A 19083-nucleotide genomic window follows, 5' to 3' on the forward strand; every position below is an offset into this window, starting at 1 on the left:
GATCTGGGTGACCTCCCATAGTGGGCAGGGAGGTACTTACTGTGGCTTCTATCCTCCGGTATCTGTTTTCCAATTGTTTCTGTCTTTGTCTTGGAATTGGAATGAGATTACTTAGTTTTGTCCTGACCCTGGCTGGGAAGGAAACAGTCGAATGTATAGTTATAGTTTTTGAGAGATGATATGTTTTCCCTTGTAAATCATCTGTCTGTTATGTACTGTTATTATTATTATTTTTTTTTTAGCATATGATTTGTAAACATTTGAGAGTATTCCTCTTAGTGGGATCTTGTGCTGGTGTATGGGTGAGACTTAAGGTGACCTCAAACTGAGTGAAATTATTTTGGTTGTTTTAACTCCCACTAAGATTAAGTTTTGAATGCATGACAGTAGTTGTAGTAACTTCGATTCACCAATTGCATTTTCATGTGCCTGAATGACAATTTGACCCAAAAAAGAAAACAGGTGGATTTATAATATTCATGGGCGTCAAAAGAGTATTTTTAATCGCTAATCAGCTGTCTTTAACACCAGATTTTAACTGCACAAATATTCTGTAAACGTTGAATAAATGTTTTATTCAATGCATTCAAAGCATTATTCAATGATTACTAAGAAATCATCGTCGTCATCATCATCATCTTTCTCCACCTTCTCCTCCTCATCATTCTAAGAATTGCAACGATCTGCTTCCGGTAGAACTCAGTCCTCTGATGACGCTTCCAGCAAACTTGATCCCGCCAACCTTGAAGAAATGAGATGCCAACGCCGGGTGGTTCTGCACCCTCTCGCACAGACCTTCCAACCGGGGGTATTTCCGCAGCTCCTGCCTCAGGGGCAGGTATTCCAAATGCTGCTGGAGGAAGTCGTAGATGGCCATGTCCGCCACGGATATCCCCGACCCTGTGACGTAAGGGCCTGGAGATTCCTGGATGTGGTTGTCCCAGAATCGGAAGTTCCTCGGCACCATCACTTCCAGGAGGAGCTCCGCGTTGTCGTCAATCCGTTGCTCGGAGATTTCTTCGTAGGCCAGTTGGATAAAGTCAGAGTCACGGATTTCTTCCACCTACAATGCAAATGTTTGTTATATTTTATTTTTTAAAATAAACAAATAAAAATAGTAAAACAAAAAAAAAAAATAGTTAACAACTCATCTTGGCAAAATCAACAAACAAAAACAAACAAACACACACACACACACACACACACACACACTCACACACTCACAAAACCCCCTACAATAAACAAACTTGCGAATCTCGAGGTCTAATTTAAAAAAACAAAAATAAAAAACTTGCTTATCATTGCGCGATCCTTAGACTTAGAGTGAATTAGATCGTTGATTTCCCAAAAGATCTGATGGAAGGTACCTACCTACCTTGTCGCATTTTAAGGCTCTGTGGTCTTGTGGTTCGTTTCTCGCCTTCGGACCGGTCCATCCTTGTTTCGAATCCCGTTCTGAGCTGTGAAAAGTCGAGTCCTTGGAAAAGACTCTTTACTAAAGTTTCAAAGTTTATTCAATCTTAGGCTCTCGCCAATAAATCAACAATTTGATGCCTACTTACATGAAATTGGAAAAAAAAAAAAGATAAAAGGAACCAAAAAATAAACTGATACACCACACAAAAATACAACAATCGTAATAACTTCAATGCGTACAATAATAATAATAAGATCAAGAAGAAGAAACTCAAATTCACTCACTGCATTCTGATGTAAAACGAGTACCTGACCGTTAGTAGCGTCGTCTTTGTCGACATAATTTGTAATATCGCCTTTAAGAAAGGCGTTATATCTCGTCCTATGTGTTAAGTGTTGCTGTTGGCTTGAGACCCCGGCTTGCAAAGAGTTTTGAGCACGTCCAGTGGATATTGCGCTATGCAAATTGTCACTTTGAGGTGGGGGGGGGGGGGGGGGGTTTACGCAAAAGACTAGCCTCCAATTCAAAAGGTAACGAGCAACCGCAACGCTATAGAAACCGGGATAATCTCCCGATTCCATGGGTCTATTGGCTGTTAATAAATAATTACCTCCTTACCTGTGCTAATACAGCTTCCACGACAAGCCTCTCCGACTCACTCCGTCCCAACAGTCCAAGGTGACTGGCGAGATGCCTAGCGATAGAATTCGGTTCGCCGTACACGTTGTGGTCGACCCAGAGGACAGGGAGGTTCCCGTGTGGAGTTTTCGTGATCAGCGACTTCCAGTCGATGTTGCCCAAAATCTGGCTTTCGTAGCTGGTTTTAATGAAAATGTTATGAAATTGAAAAACATGAATGCAGAAATGTTAAAATATTACGGTTTTACATCGGGGTGAAACTGATTATTGTGGTATGAAACTCGCTTTCGGATCAGAAGGTCCTGGGTTTGAGTCGCGCTCCGAGTGGTGCATAGTTGAGTCCTTGGAAAAGGCTTTTTACTCACATTCTCTCACCGTAGCCAGATGACTAACGGACCGTTAACAGCGTTGTCTCTGTCGGAAAACAATAATGTTATATCGTCATGTTTTATTTTACATGTTAAGTGGTCAGGGACCCTTTGTAAAGCGCTTTGGGCACGTTTAGTGGATTTTGCGCTATAATATACCCAAACCCCCCCCCCCCCCCCCCCCCAAAAAAAAAAAACAAAAAAAAAAAAAAAAAAATCAAAACAATCAAACAAACTCAACTCAAGTTCGTTTGTTTTTTTAAGGGTTTTACAGCGCTTGCTACACTGTTAGTGTTAAGTCATTTCAGCGCCATAAAAAGTAACATGAAAGAGGAAATGTGTTGATATTATGAGGGAAAAGGAAGACAAAGGGACTGGATTAAATGGTGAACAGAAGATTCCATGATCTTGATCTAACAACTGATGTGCCTATTTTGACATCACATTGAAGTCTAATCCAGTCACAAAGATTCCGCTATGGAGGGTACATTGTTTGTTTTTAAGGGTGTTTTACGGCGCTTGCGACACCTTAAGGTTATATCAGCGCCTGTAAAAAGGAAGAACTTGGGATAGTAAAAAGTCCTACACTTACAATTAAAGCACCCAAGAAAAGATGAGACAAATGGGAATTGGTTCAAATAGGAAACAGATGTAGATTTCAAAAGCACACCAACAAAGTACTTAGTTTGAGATCACCTAAATGTCTCATCCAAAGACAAGCACAGGTCCCCCTTAAGAGGAATATACTCAAATGGTCTAATCATAGAAAACATGTAAATAAAAGATAATACAGTGCATAACAGAGAGAAGATTTACAAGACAAAAAATATCATCTCCCAAAACTCTTAACTATACTATACCTTTGACTGTTTCCCTCCCAGTTAGGGTATCTGGCCAGGGTCAGGACAAAACCAAATAATCTCATTACAAGACAAAGATAGAAAGCATCTGTTGGAAAACACATACAGGGGGATAGAAGACACGATAAGTGCCTCCCTGCCCCGACCAGGACCGGGCAAAATCGAGTAGGTAATCTCATTCCAAGACAAATACACTGCAAGTGACCTCCCGTCCTACTATGGGAGTTACCATTAGTTCCAACTCAGCATAAAGTAATATAATACCGCTTTTAGATAATTGGTCATATATGTACGGCTATGTCCCGTCCTACATGTTAAATGTTGCTGTTGACCAGGGATCCCTTGTAAAGAGCTTTGAGCACATTTAGTGGATATTGCGCCATGTAAAGCTCAATTTTTTAAAAAAATATTTTAATTTTATGTGATCTTGTGGTATGACACTCCTTTTCGGATAGGAAGGTCCTGGGTTCGAGCCTCGCTCGGCGCATAGTTGAGTCCTTGGAGAAGGCTTTCTACTCACATTCTCTCACCGTACTCAGGTGTGAATGAGTACCTGGCCGTTAACAGAGTTATCTCTGTCCAAAAAAAATGTATCATTGCCTAACAGGCGTCATATCCCGTCCTAAATGTTAAATGTTGCTGTTGGCATGGAACCCCTTGTAAAGCGCTTTAAGCACATTTAGTGCATATTGCGCTATAAAAACATCTCAATTAAAAAAAATAATTTCAACATGTATAACGGTAGTTCTCGGCATACCGGATATTTCCGTAACAGAATATCATCCTCAGTAGCTCAGCCGGGCCTCCCTCGGACCTTCTGGCAACAAGCTTGAAGTGGGTGGTTCCCAGGAATAGCCGACGCTGGAATATACAACAGACAACAAACCAAACTCATGTAACACACAGTCCTGACGATGGCTGATTAGGCCTGAAACATCGATGTAGACTGACTCCAACATTGTGGTAAATATTAAAATAATAATTCGCTCCATTGCTACATGTCGAGCACTATCCGTACCATATTTGTATCAAATGCGATTCAATATATATATATTTATCATGATCATCAAGTTGTATACACATCTTAAATCAATTTTATTTTCTTATTAATTAACCAATCATTATAAAATTTCACTAGTTATTGGAAGAAACAATTCAATCACGACCTCTCGGAAACGAATCTAAAAATTATGATATATTTTCTCCATCACTACCATTGCCACCATCCACATCTTTATCATCACCACTATAATCACCACCACGACCAACACTACCACTAACACCAACAACAACAACAACAACAAAATTTAAAAAATAACAACTTCACAACAGCAAACACCACCAGAACCATCACCACCAAAATCCAACAACAACAACAACATCAACACCACCACCACCACAACAACCACCCACAACAACAACAACAACATTAACAACAACAACAACAACAAAATTTAAAAAATAACAACTTCACAACAGCAAACACCACCAGAACCATCACCACCAAAATCCAACAACAACAACATCAACACCACCACCACCACAACCACCACCCACAACAACAACAACAGCAACAACAACAAGAACAATAACAACAGCAATAACAACAACAACATTACACCTACAACCACAACTACCACACACACACACACACAACAACAACAACAACAACATGACAACTACAACCAGCACTACCACACACACTAACACAACCACCAATACGTCGATACGACATCACCGTCTGAAGATCAGCAGCAGATATCAGTTATCCGCGATGTTTATCAGGCCAGGGGTACACCTAGCCCCAAAGGGACGGTTCACTCTAATGGGCTATTACTATTACTGTTACAAGCGGGGAGTTTCCCTGCCCGCCTTCAGGGGAGAGCTATGGTTAGCCGTGACTACCGAATGCATCGCCGCTCATTTTTCTTTTTTCTTTTCTTTTCTTTATTTTTTTTTTCTTGTTGTTATGATTGTCACTGCTGTTGCTTTTGTCTTGTGTGTGTCTGGAAGGTAACTTGAGCTTTTATATATAGTGCAATATCCACTAAACATGCTCAACGGGCTTTACAATGGGTCTCTGGCAAACAACAACAACAACACTTAACATGTAAGACATGACGCATATTAGGCGATATTACAATTTTTTTTCGGACAGAGACAACGCTGTTAACGGCCAAGTACTCATTTTACACACATGAGTACGGTGAGAGAATGTGAGTAAAGAGCCTTTTCCAAGGACTCAACTATGCCCCGAGCAAGGCTCGAACCCAAGACCTTTCGATCCGAAAACGAGTGTTAAACCACAAGACTACAACTACATAGCCGCAACATTAACGGGCCCTCGGATAATTTATCTGTGGCGGGTGGAGATCGATAAAGAGATTGACAGAACTGATAATATACATACGTTGTGATATTATTGTAAACGAAGGACTTTGTGGCGTCCATGGAATACGTTCTATTTTTAGAAAATTATCCCTTAACTCACTCAACCCTAACACCGACTATATCCGTAGTTTACCCGGGGATACTTTTACCCCATGCCTATTTATTACAATATTCTGAGACAAATTTTATAGGCGTATAGTATCAAAGCTAATGTTTTTAGTTTTTACATGTTAATGATAGTTGAATAAAACTATGTGCATGCTCAAATTTTAATACATCTTTTAAAATCAATTTTGAAAAGTAGCAAAAATCTCTATCTAGGATTGAGTGAGTTAACGTGGTTTGACTAAGGAAAAACGGGGCTACAGTTTACTTGATTTTCCCAGTGTGAAAAATGATTTGAATAAACTAAGTCTTGCTGTAAAATGGTACTGAAATAGTTTCTTAATCAATCATAATAATTGAGGCCGAAATCAATTTTGTCCCCACTTTTCGGTACTTTAAAAAAAAGTTTTTACTGCGATTATTTTGGTGCTAGATTTGCAGTGTTTTTTTTTTTTTTTTTTTTTTTTTTTGTTAATTTTTATCATTCAACCCAGAGAGGTGCCAAAATCGAATTCTTTTCCAAAATAACTTAGTCGAGGTGTATTTTTACGACTAACTTTACGAAAATTATGTCTACCCCCCCCCCTATATATATATATGCTATAGACGGGTAGCTTGGTAGGTAGATTAACAGACAGAGATATAAATACATAGATTGGCAGAAACATAAACAGATTGATAGATAGGTAGATAGATAGATAGATAGATAGATAGATAGATAGATAGATAGATAGATAGATAGATAGATAGATAGATAGATAGATAGATAGATAGATGGAGGGAATGCTCAGAATATATAGATAAGAGAGAAAGATAGAAAGAGATAGATAGATAGATGGATAGAGAGAGAGAGAGAGAGAGAGAGAGAGAGAGAGAGAGAGAGAGAGAGAGAGAGAGAGAGAGAGAGAGGGAAAGAGAGAGAGAGAGTCGCACGAGTCGCTTAAATCTCCACCTAACCATCCAAAATACTTGACGAACACGCTGCCTGACACACAAATGATCAAACACACGAAAAAAAAAAAACCCAACAAAAAAAAAAAAAAAAAAAAAAAAAAAAAAAAACACACATCGCAACAAACCGACACAACCAATTTACAGACTGACACACAATTGAACAAACGCGCGCCAAAAAAAAAAAAAAAAAAGAAACATCCTAACAAACCGAACTAGACTAACACATACATGAACAAACTAAAAAACAAAAACAAAAACAAAAACAATAAAACAACAACTTAACAAATCGACAAAACCAACACACGGACTAACACACAAATAAACAAACGCACAAAAAAAAAACAACAAAAAAAAACAAAAACAAACAAAAACAAAAAACATTAAAAAAAAAAAAGAGCAACAACGTAACAAACTGACGAAACCCAACAAACACAACAACCATGAAACAAACAAACAAACGAACGAACTGCCTAACAATTGACATTGACATGCCTGGAAAAGACGGTCCTTTCGTATCTCTTTCCTCGTCCATTGATATTGCGCGGACAGCGGAGGCCTGCGGGCGGGAGAGGGGTCGCTCACTTTCTTCCTGAAGATGGGTGGAAGGTGACCCTGGAGCTTGGACATGGTGTAGTGGACGACAGCAGTGGACAGTAAGTAGGCAATTTGGTTGGTGGGCGTTATTGGTACTCACTTCTTCTCCTGTTTATTTTCCAATGTCCATTGTTTATCATCCGATTCGACACAGCGTAGTTGTCTGTGAAAAGATTTCACATTAAAAAGAAGTCCTTCAGAGCCCTTGGGTCTATGGAGCCGGGCGGAGTTTATCCCGGTTTCTATAGCATGAAACGGACAATAGCAATTGCTTGCTATCCTTTGGGCAGGACGCTAGTCTATCGCAAAGTATTTTCCGTCAAATCTAACTGACTCAGCTACCCATTCACTGCTGGGTGGACAAGGGGTCAGAACAAATCTCGAGTGCACCCGGGATCGACCTTGGTCCTTTTGCGTGTGAAGCGAGTGCTCTACCAACTGAGCTATCAAACCCCCGATTTCACATAAAATGATGTCTTTTTGTTTTGTTTTTAATGCGGTTTTTTTTACGGTGCTTGTGATACAGTGAGGTCATATCAGCAGCTGTTGAAGTTAAGAAAATGAGATATTAAAAATTTCTAGACTTACAGTCAAAAGCACCCAAGAAAAATTAAGAAAAAGGGGACAACTTCAACTTTCACCTGAAAGTCTTATCTAAATACAAGTGCGGGGTCTCAATAAGGAGAATAGATTTTGGCAAAAACTCTCAAACCTGGGACTTCGCGAAGTCCCAGGTTTGAGAGTTTTTGCCAAGATGAGGGTCATTTGAATCGATCGATATTTGAAGGACGAGTTTTCTGGCCAAATTTTTAAATATGAGTTTTTCCAGAGTTCCGCAGCTCTTTCTATGAGTATTTAAAAAAAAAAATATTACGCAAAATAGTGTTTATTACAAAATGCTAAACTAGGCCCTTAAGCGGATTCGGATGTTAGACCTGCATGTATGTACACGTCGGTCCATATGATTACCTGCACTAAATTAGATTCCCAAGACTAAGAAAAAGAATCTTGACACTATCTAGTAGTTTTTATGATCACTGACTCTAGCAAATAAATCAAGTCTTCCGTTCATTAACACGAACATATCAAATGGATCCACACCGTAAAACACGTAAATATCAAATTAAAGTGATACTAGCCAGCTAGAAGCAGTGGATTGTAATTAAAAAGTATTGAACAAAAGTGAATATAACAGCTTAAAAAAAGAACAAAATACCAAACACGGAAAGTTTCGGGCTCAAACCCCTTCTTCAGTCAACAACAACAAAAAATAATAAAGACATAAATACATTACTAAATCCCAGATAGACGACAGAGCTAGAGATAATTTGTAGGTCTTCTCTGTAGAAAAATCTTGGAAGACTTTCCAAGCTTTGTCTGGCACCTTTCATACACACTTGTTCAATTCTTTATCGGAAACTTCTATGGTCAACGTATACCTATCTATATGCAGGTCTAATATCCTAAAGCATTAATGGGCCTAGTTTAACATTGTTGTAATGGACAATATATTGTGTCATATTTTGAGATTCCAATAAGTGTAAGTCGTCTGTGGTTGGAATGGTAGCACGTTAAACTGGTAATCAGGAGGGCCAAGGTTCGATCCCCAGTCGAGGTAGACTGATTTTTTGGAATGATATCCTTCTATTATTTTTATCTCTTTCTTAGTCTGGCACCTTTTCATACACACTTGTTTACGCTATTATCACGATAATGCAATTTTGTATCCTCGGTAAATATTTTACAATTTAAGTGTGCACAAATTGATGCCCCTGTAGGCAAATTCTAAAAGATCTGATCTTGTTTTTACAAGCGAGGGGTTCAGAAACGCGCGTACCCTTGTGAAGAATGTAGGCATTAACTTGTCCTCACTATCAGGTTACCTCTCTAGCATCATGCGACGTGCCAAATATGCAGGTTTGACATCCGAACGCAATTATGAGCCTAGTTTAACATTGTTGTAATGGACAATATTTTGCGTCATTTTTTATTTGAGATTTCCATTACAAAAATGAGCCCATAATGAGTTTGGTTACCAGACCTACAAATAAGTGCATGTCGTTTTAATGGTAGCATGTCTGACCGGTAATCAGGAAGTCTGCAGGGGGAAATAATATTAAACTTCGGTGTAGTTTCGACATATTTTTGGGGATAGAAGACACACACTTTTGAAGATTTACACAGAGTCAGAGTTAATAAAGTCAATTCAAATGGAATTGGATTCAATAGTCTGATGTCACGGCAACGGCGGCCATCTTGGTTCTAAACAAAGAAAATCATTACATTTTATTCTTCATGCTGGCTAGAACTTTTCATATGTCTTGTGATCAGAATGTGTTAAAGTCAAAACATGATCAAATTTATGGTTTTTTTTTCTCTGGATACGCTTTTATGCTCGCCGGAGAAATATTTCATACGGGCGTCCGCCATTGTTCCGAAAGTTTAGAGCCAGTGTTACTAAGTTACCATGCGTCATTAGGAAGAAAGTGACGTTACGACTGTTGAAGAGTATTGACTCACTATTCAAGGCATTAAAACATCATTTGGAACACGGGGAAAAAGACTATGCATGGTCATAAAGCAAAATGGAAGATCTACAGATGACATCAACATTTGAGAATTCCGTCCTAACTAATCAATATGGGAACTGTCTTCGTCCTCGTCCTCTCGTGTTCAATGTATGTTTTGTTTGATGCAACCGAGGGTTCACAGCGTAAAACGCGTACCCTTGTGAAAAATATAGGTATCAAAATTGTCCCAACTATCGGGAGCCTCTCTGGTGTAATGGTTGCACTGCACGTCTAACCGATAATCAGAAGGTCTGAGGTTCGATCTCCAGTCCAGGTAAACTGATTTTTTGGGATGGTTTTTTTTCTTGTATTTTTCTTTCTTGCTTTGTCTGGCAGCTTTCATACACACTTGTTCAGATCTTTATCGAAATATGTGGTGCGTTTGATGAAACAATCATTGTGGTACTAGTTCTTGAAAAAATGTGTACATAAATTTCAATAAATGGGTTCAATTGGGTTCAATAGTCTGATGTCACGTCGCCCAGCAACGGCGGCCATCGCGGTTCTAAACAAAGAAAATCTGTACTTTTAATTCTTCATGCTGGCTAGAAATTTTCATGTCTTGTGATCAGAATGTGTAAAAGTCAAAACATGATCAGATTTATATTATTTTTTTCCCCCTCTGGATACGCTTTTATGCTCGTCGGAGAAATATTTCATAAGGGCGTCCGCCATTGTTCCGATAGTTTAGAGCCAGTTACTAAGTTACCATGCGTCATTACGAGGGAAGTGACGTTACGACTGTTGAAGCGAATTGTGGAAAAAAAAATTCAGAGTTGCATCATTTATAGTCGGTCGAATATAGGCGTCTATGCTTTTTTCATTTTTTGTTTTCTAGAACGCGATATTTACATCGGATAGCAAAATATTTGACACATAGGTTTATCGCGAATGTCTCCAAAACTACTAAGTCAAATGTAACGAAACTCATACTCAATATTATGCTAATATACATTGTCTATCTAAATGTTTTGCGAGAAAAGGGTAGATTTGGGTGGGTGTTGTCTTTGACCATTTGATATACAACAACGGTTAATGGTTGCCAAACGCCCTCTATGCCCGTGGGGAACATATTATTATGATACCTATTGTATATGGCTAACAACTCCGTTGATATTTTTTTTCTTTCTACCATGATTAAAAGAGTAACATGGTAACATTATCACTACTTTCCACGCGAACCCCCCCCCCCCCCCCCCCCCAACAAAAAAAAAAATAAAGAGAAAAACTAAACAAAACAAAACAAAGTAGTGTGCTTGGATCTGTTCAAACTTGTTGGTGACGTACTTCCCACCTTGGTCACTATGTATTTAAAGTGAAAAAATGACCTCAACGGTGTCGCTGTATTTTTAAAGAGATAAACCGCGAACTATGGAAATGGCTAATAACACAACTTTGCAAAAGGGGAAAATGGAGTGTTTTGCTCTCCCAAAAGTAAAGGAAATAAACAAAACATTTAAAATGGGTACGCTTACTAGACACGGATTTAAATGTTTTTACAGTATCTATAGATAGTTCGAAGATGACGTCACACAGGTTTTTGTTATTGTTTTTTGCCATCCGCGTTTGTGAGCAATTCTCACTAAACTATATTAACCTGACTATAAACGTTCATGGTTACACACAGTTTTGTGTGTTGATCCGCTATACTTTCGGATGGCAATGTTATGAGCTTCTTAGCCAAGCGTATACTATCTATATCTAGTTTAGACATATATATTTGAAGAACGAGTTTTCTGGCCAAATTTCGAAATATGAGATTCTCCAGAGTACGATAGTTAACTGCGTGAACTCAATGCTGATCAATAGCCTCATGTCCTCATGACAGTTAATGGGACACAAAATAATCTGAAATTATAGTTAAAAAATTCAAATACCTTACTTGAGGCTATGTGGTCTATTGGTAAGACATTCGACTTCGGATCGTAAGGTCCTGGGTTTGAGCCGCAATCTGAGCGGCTTAACTCAATATAGTATATTAGTGAATCCTTGGAAAAAGATCTTTACTCACATTCTCACACCGTACTCAGATGTAAAATGAGTACCTGATCGTTAACAGCGTTGTCTCTGTCTGTAAAATGTAATATTGCATAACTGGCGTAATGTCTCGTTCTATGTTAAGTGTTGCTGGTGGCTAGGGAGCCATTATAAAGCGCTTTGAGCACATTTTAATATCTCAAGGTTTTTTTAACTTCAATAATCGCAATGAAACAGATAGTTCGAAGTTGACGTCACTCGGTTCTTTGTTATTGTCTATGCCATCCGCGTTTGTGAGTAATTCTCACTAAAATGTATTAAACTGGTTATAAACGATCATGGTTACACACAGTTTTGTGTGTTGGTCCGTTATACTTCCGGATGACAATGTTGTGAACTTCTTAGCCAAGCGCATACTGTCTATAGAAACGGCTGAATGCAGATGGACATTTCCCGGTAATGCGGTTCGTATAATACTCCACGTCAATGTTCTCCACCCCTACGGTAAAGGCCACACCCATCATAGGTGACATATACAATGACATAAGTAAGGCCAAAGACTACAGCCGTCAGTTGGATAGGACTCCTTAGAAGATACACTCCACAGAGCGGACAAGTCAGTTTGTCCACCGTTAGATACCACCAATACATGCCACGGCTTTAGGACTTGTACCAATTTCGATAGGAGTTTAGACACACGATTTGTAAAACTTTTCCGGCTGTAAGCCGAAGCCGAATAGAGGTATGTAGACTATATATACAATATCTTTTGATGTTTTTCTTAAATGTGTCAGTTCATGACATAATCAATCGGATGGTGAAAATTTTTCGATTTGCATTGTTTGGCATTTTCTGAAAGAATTTGCTCCCCAGAGCATTTTAAATCTTTATTTGAAGTAAATCGGGTGATTTTTCATGAAGTTATGGTCAGATGTATGGGAAAGGCATCCAGCAACTTATCTCAAATTTCATACTTTTTCAACTTGATTAGCTGTAAAAATATTTAGAAGAGAAATCAAGCTTTGATATTTCCCAAAGATGTACAAACAGGGTTGATTTAATCATTTTTGACAATAACTCATTTTGGATAAAAATTGACCTTCTAACTAAACTTGGCAATATCTCAGTTCAAACATTTTCACCATCCGACTGATTATATCATTCACTGTAACAAATATCTTTCTCATCTGGTGCTGCTGGATCGGACGGAAATGAATTTCTATTGAGAGCATTTGGTCCCATAAAGATGTTTCCTCTACAAAAGCAGCGATCCGATATTCTCAGCCTACAACTGCTACTGGTTTCAATTTTCACTGTAATATTTTGAAAGGAAATATTTCTTGCATAAGTAAATTCAATCAAAATTGAAGGAAAAGTTTGCAAATTTTTAATGAAATAAAACTTTATACAGTTATGACCGCCGGATTAAGTTGTATTTTTGGCGCATCGTCTAGATGAGGGATAGATTGATAAATTAGGAGGCAGACAATGATGGTGTAAGGTAAAGATCTAAAAAGGTGTGTATAAAACAATGATGGTGTAAGGTAAAGATCTAAAAAGGTGTGTATGAAACTACGAGGCAGGCTGATATTTTGAGGGGGATGATATTTTGTCTTGTATTTTTCCTTCTGCTTCGTCAGACACTATTTCATACACTTTATCAGCTGTTTATCATAAAAATTATTTTTTAAAATAAATTTAAAAAATTGAGCTTTAATATAGGGAATTAGATTAGCGGAAGAGTAGCGTCCCTTGATTGGACGTCACTGGGGGAGAAGTTATTTGTAAACAAACCAACTACAAGCCAAGCGCTCCAAATACAAAATTTATTATTCATATTTCTGTACAAAAATGCATAACGTTGATTATGATATGCATTTTTGTACAGAAATATGAATAATAAATTTTGTATTTGGAGCGCTTGGCTTGTAGTTGGTTTGTTTACAAATAACTCCTCCCCCAGTGATGTCCAATCAAGGGACGCTACTCTTCCGCGAATCGAATTCCCTATAGCGCAATATCCACTAAACGTGCTCAAAGCGCTTAACAAAGGATCCCTGGCCAACAGCAACATGTAACATGTAGAACGGAACATGGCGCCTGTTTTAAGGCGTCATCATAATGGATGAAGTATTCCAATTCCACACGAAAGACCCAGGTTCGATCCATCATAATGGATGAAGTATTGCAATTCCACACGAAAGACCCAGGTTCGATCCATCATAATGGATGAAGTATTGCAATTCCACACGAAAGACCCAGGTTCGATCCATCATAATGGATGAAGTATTGCAATTCCACACGAAAGACCCAGGTTCGATCCATCATAATGGATGAAGTATTGCAATCCCACACGAAAGACCCAGGTTCGATCCATCATAATGGATGAAGTATTGCAATTCCACACGAAAGACCCAGGTTCGATCCATCATAATGGATGAAGTATTGCAATTCCACACGAAAGACCCAGGTTCGATCCATCATAATGGATGAAGTATTGCAATTCCACACGAAAGACCCAGGTTCGATCCCAGCTATTGCCGTCAAATTTTATAATTGAACAAGAAGCTTAGCGCCTTTTGTTAACATTGACGCGCTGCACTGCGGCTGACATAATATGTGCCAATTTGGTCTTTTATCGAGAAAGACCTTAAAAAATATCTTGAGAATGAATAAAAGGAGTTTTATTTTCCTTTGGATGTCCCGCGGGTTTGAGAGATTTTGCCAAGATGAGAGTCATTTAAATCGCTCGATATTTGAAGGACGAGTTTTCTGGCCGAATTTTTAAATATGTGTTTTTCCAGAGTACGACAGAACAGGTATCAGCCATATTGTCCAAAATGTAACAAGCATATGCTAATGTGCGTTTAATGCTATGTGACATAAGATAAAATCCGGCTCCATCTGTTTCACTGCTCCTCCAAAGGAATAGTTATACTTAAATCTTCTTTTAAAATTTAAAAAGCTCAATCTTCAATTAAAGTGCTCAACGTGTTTTACAAAAAGTCCCAAGCCAACAACAACACTTAACACATAGGACGCGCCATGAATCCTGCAAGGTGATTTTACATGTTTTCCGCCAGAGATACCACTGTTAACGTCCAAGTACTCAATTTACACCTGACTAAATGGGGAGGCGGAGAGGAAAAAATGTCAGGAAAAAGCAAATGCTTTAGATTGACTTACGGCCTTACTGATAAACTTTGATACTCCTTCAACTCACCATTACAAAGAATGAATATAATTCACAAAACTAGTAAAGTCTGAGATTTATATGTTATTTAACCATTATCATTTAAAATTCAAAATTCGGAATCATCACACACGACGTATACTTATATGAAGGTCTGGCATCCGAACTCAATTATAGGCCTAGTTTAATATTGTTGAAATAGAAAATATTTTGCGTCATTTTACGGGAAGGGGGGCAGGGGGGGGGGGGGGGGGGGGTTGAAAGCTGTTCGAGCCAGAATCGAATACAAAATTTCCCTATTTTCTTTCAACTTACTAAATTCCCGATCTTCGAGCTACATTCAAGAACTTGTGGAGATAATGGCGTCTGCCATTGTTCCGATAGTTTAGGACCAGTTACTATGCGTCATTACGAGGGAAGTGACGTCACGACAGTTGCAACCCTATTGATATGATATTTTTATTTTTTTTTTTGTCACAGACACAATGAAGCTGGTGGTATTTTCCGTATTCTTGACTGTGATCGTCCTTGACCTTTGTCAATATACTTGGTCCATGCCAGCGCCACCAGCGCCACCAGGGCCACCACCAGGGCCACCAGCGCCACCAGTCCCACTAGCGCCACCAGCCCCATCGTCGTAAGTATTATCCACATCTTCTCTTTCGTCCTCCTCTTCATCTTATTCCCCTCCCTCCTTCTTCTCTTACTTCTGCTTCTCTTCATTCTCCGTCCCCTCCCTTTCTCCTCCTCCCCCTCCTCATCCTACTCTTCCTTCTCCTCCTCTTTCTCCTTTTGCTTCCCCTCCTCCTCCTTCTTCCTCTCCTTCTCTTCCTCCTTCTCCTTCTCCTTCTCCTCCTCGCCCTCCTTTATATAGAGCAATATCCACTAAACGTGCTCAAAGCGCTTTACAAGGGGTCCCTGGCCAACAGCAACACGTAACATTTAGAACGGGACATGACGCCTGTTAGGCGATATTACAAATTTTTGTTTGGACAAAGACAACGCTGTTAAGGGCCAGGTACTCGTTTTACACCCGAGTACGGTGAGAGAATATGAGTAAAGAGCCTTCTCCAACGACTCAACTATGCGCCGAACGCGAGGTTCGAACCCAGGACCTTCCGATCCGAAAGCGAGTGTCATACCACTAGACCACATAGCCGCACCAAATAATGATCTGTCTTATAGATAAGATGGGAATCTCGTTCGCTCATTTGATAGAGCACTCGCTTCACACGAAAAGGGACAAAGATCGATCACGGGTGCAGTCAATATTTTTGCGGACCCCCCTGTCCAACCAGAAGTGAATGGGTTGTTAGTTCTGTCAGAAATGGCGGAAAATACTTTGCGATTGGCTAACATCATATCCAAAAGATAGCAAGCAATTGCTATTGTCCGTATAACGTTATAGATACTGTGACAAATTCCGGCTTCTTGGGCACAATGAATGGTTCTGAAGGACTACTTTTAAAAACTTTTAAATAAGGACGATAAGATATGATATACCTTCAGTTTTTGACTCTTAGTGGATTTTCGGACCGCGGAATGGGCCCGATCTTAGGAGGACCATCTCGGAGGTTAGGAAATATTCAATAATTGGTCAAGAACTGTATTCTAACATCCCATATGTTCCATTTCCTATAAAAAAATTAAATAGTTAGTCAAAAACTGTATTATAACATCCCATATGTTCCATTTCCTATTCAAAATATTCAATAATTGGTCAAAAAACTGTATTCTAACATCCCATATGTTCCATTTCCTATTCAAAATATTCAATAATTGGTCAAAAACTATATCATAACATCTCACATGTACCAAAAGCTAATTCTGTCTTTCACAAGGTATTTGTGTCCGACCAAAGCTGATTCTGACTTTAAAAATCTGATCTAATTCTATTAGTCAAAAGGTAATTCTGTCTGTCGATTACTCACTGATTCTGACGGCCAAAACTAATTACTATTAGTCAAAAGGTAATTCTGTCTGTCGAACACTCACTGATTCTGACGGCCAAAACTAATTACTATTAGTCAAAAGGTAATTGTGTCTGTCGAAAACCAAGTCTATCTGTCAAAAGAATATTCATTGGGAAAGTTTGTTTTATTTATATGTAATACGTTTTTTTGTTGTTTTTTTTTTAATTTAAAAAATGTGACCAATCGGATGTAATCAGTATTGCGTCATGATGGCTGAGGTCCTAAAAATCGACTTTATAGTTAAAATGATGTAACTTGTCTTTAAGTTTACATGATGCTTTTATGGAGGACATATTCTGCGGTAGTTTGAGAGAGTATTTTCATAACAACAATGAGCAAATAACAATTTGGGTTATCAGACCTGCAAATAAGTACACGTCGGACACACCCATACATAATACTGATTTGAGTCGACGGGTTACAAATTGTTTTAATATATGTCGACAATAAATAGACTTTGAATTAAAAAAAAAAGTATCTAGTCCTTCAGAGCCACCATGCCCATCGAGCCGGAGTTAATCCCGGTGGTTTCTAAAGCGTGAAACGGACAATAGCAATTGCTTGCTACCCTTTGGATAGGACGCTAGTCTATCTATCGCAGAATACTAACCCAGCTACCCAATCACTGCTGGATGGACAGGGCGGGAGATCAGAATCCCCCCCCCCCCCCCCCCCCAAAGAAAAAACAAAAAACAAAAAAAAACTCGACTTCATCCGGGATCGATCTCGGTCCCTTTTCTTGTGCTCTAGCAACTGAGCTATCGGGACCGCCGATATTGAATTTAAATAGTTGATTTAAATAGCATAGTTGAGTCCTTGGAGAAGGATCTTTACTCACATTCTCTCACCGCACTCAGGTGTAAAATGAGTACTTGGCTGTTAACAGCGTTGTCTCGGCCCGGAAAAGAAATGTAATATCGCCTAACAGGCGTCATGTCCCGTCCTACATGTTAAATGTTGCTGTTGGCCAGAGACCCATTGTCATGCGCTTTGAGCACGCTTAGTGGATATTGCGCTATATAAAAGCTCAATTTAATATAATTTAAATAGGGAAGGAAAGTCCTGACGTCAAACCCTCTACTCTTTTGGTTCCGAAATCAATAGGAGTGTGCATGTACCCAGTCCTTCGGAGTATAAATAGTGAATAGGTTACGAAAAAAAGTGGCATTACTATTTCAATAGCAGACTGAGATTCTTATGATTACGGAACGTAAAACAGCTGGGATGTTTGATGTTATTTATTGACGATCAGCATATATTTAGACTTGGAAATAAGATACGGTCACTGTGACACCAGAAGACGAATTACACATAGTATGTATTCCATTCCCCGAAAGAGTGGGTATACACTTCCAATGAAATAGGAGCCATTATTTTTTGGACATCTCACGTTTCTTCCCTATGAATTGAATTTGAACTGATTTTCATTTCTATTTTTGTTTTCAGTAATAGCACATCTAACAGCACATCTGACAGCACATCGTCGAACAACACAGATACATCTGGAGGAAGAAATAGAGGAGAAGGAGAAGGAAGGGACGAATCTCATCCTATTATAAATATAGAAGAATACAATGAAATTAACTTCAATTTCGGGGATGGTGATAATGATAACGATGATTTAGAAGGACCTTTGGGATTTGTGAAGGACATACTGGGAAACTCCGATTTTGACGTGGACGGCGATGTGAAAAGAATGATCTCACGTATTTTGAGATACTTTCGAAACGATCGTGATGATGATGATGATGATGATGGTGATGATAGAGATGGCGATGGCAGAGGCCGTCGTGGTGGTGGTCGCGGCGGTGGTGGTGGTGGACGTGGTGATAGTGATAATGGTAATGGCGGTCGTGGTGGTGGTCGAGGTGGCGGTGGTGGTCGAGGTGGTCGCGGTGGTCGCGGTGATAGTGATGGCGGCAGGGAAGACCGTGGAGGTTTAGGGGGTGACTTGGAAAGATTCCGAGACTTAGACACAGCGGAGAGAAGACAAGAGATTATAAGTCTTATCGACACAGTTTTAGAAAGATGTTTTGATCGGC

General features: G+C 39.1%; 2 protein-coding genes across 3 annotated transcripts in view; one reads left to right on the forward strand and one right to left on the reverse strand.

Annotated features, from left to right (window-relative positions):
- Positions 1-549: 549 nt before the first annotated feature.
- On the reverse strand, positions 550-9989 carry LOC144979814 (glutathione S-transferase 1-like). 2 transcript variants are annotated; one of them, XM_078926945.1, is made up of 5 exons: positions 9849-9989; positions 7227-7491; positions 4042-4145; positions 2036-2234; positions 550-1063 (listed from the first exon to the last, which is right to left on the reverse strand). In XM_078926945.1, the coding sequence occupies exons 2-5, from the start codon at positions 7359-7361 to the stop codon at positions 662-664; spliced, it is 840 nt and encodes a 279-aa protein (XP_078783071.1). In that variant the 5' UTR covers positions 7362-7491; positions 9849-9989; the 3' UTR covers positions 550-661. The 2 variants fall into 2 exon arrangements, with proteins under 2 accessions (XP_078783071.1, XP_078783073.1); XM_078926947.1 differs by lacking the exon at positions 9849-9989 and adding an exon at positions 8298-8405.
- Positions 9990-12388: 2399 nt separating this feature from the next.
- The window catches only part of LOC144979815 (uncharacterized), a 15186-nt gene continuing 8491 nt past the window's right edge, over positions 12389-19083 (forward strand). The window contains exons 1-3 of the mRNA XM_078926948.1: positions 12389-12617; positions 15549-15705; positions 18488-19083. The exon at positions 18488-19083 is cut by the window's right edge and continues 538 nt beyond it. Coding sequence (XP_078783074.1) covers positions 15554-15705; positions 18488-19083 — 748 coding nt within the window. The 5' untranslated portion in view covers positions 12389-12617; positions 15549-15553. The remainder of the gene's footprint in view (positions 12618-15548; positions 15706-18487) is intronic.

Source organism: Berghia stephanieae, chromosome 9 (assembly GCF_034508935.2).
Source record: "Berghia stephanieae isolate SIO BIC M18660-M18661 chromosome 9, UCSD_Bste_1.3, whole genome shotgun sequence".
NCBI lineage: Eukaryota > Metazoa > Mollusca > Gastropoda > Nudibranchia > Aeolidiidae > Berghia > Berghia stephanieae.

What these genes read in the sequence shown, in the direction of transcription:
- LOC144979814 (XM_078926945.1), bottom strand. Translation starts at nt 7,361, where the DNA reads ATGTCCAAGCTCCAGGGTCACCTTCCACCCATCTTCAGGAAGAAAGTG. An exon ending in GAAAGGACCGTCTTTTCCAG is followed by an intron (nt 4,146 to 7,226) that starts GCATGTCAATGT and finishes TGTATATTCCAG; the next exon opens with CGTCGGCTATTCCTGGGAAC. An exon ending in TTCTGTTACGGAAATATCCG is followed by an intron (nt 2,235 to 4,041) that starts GTATGCCGAGAA and finishes CATTAAAACCAG; the next exon opens with CTACGAAAGCCAGATTTTGG.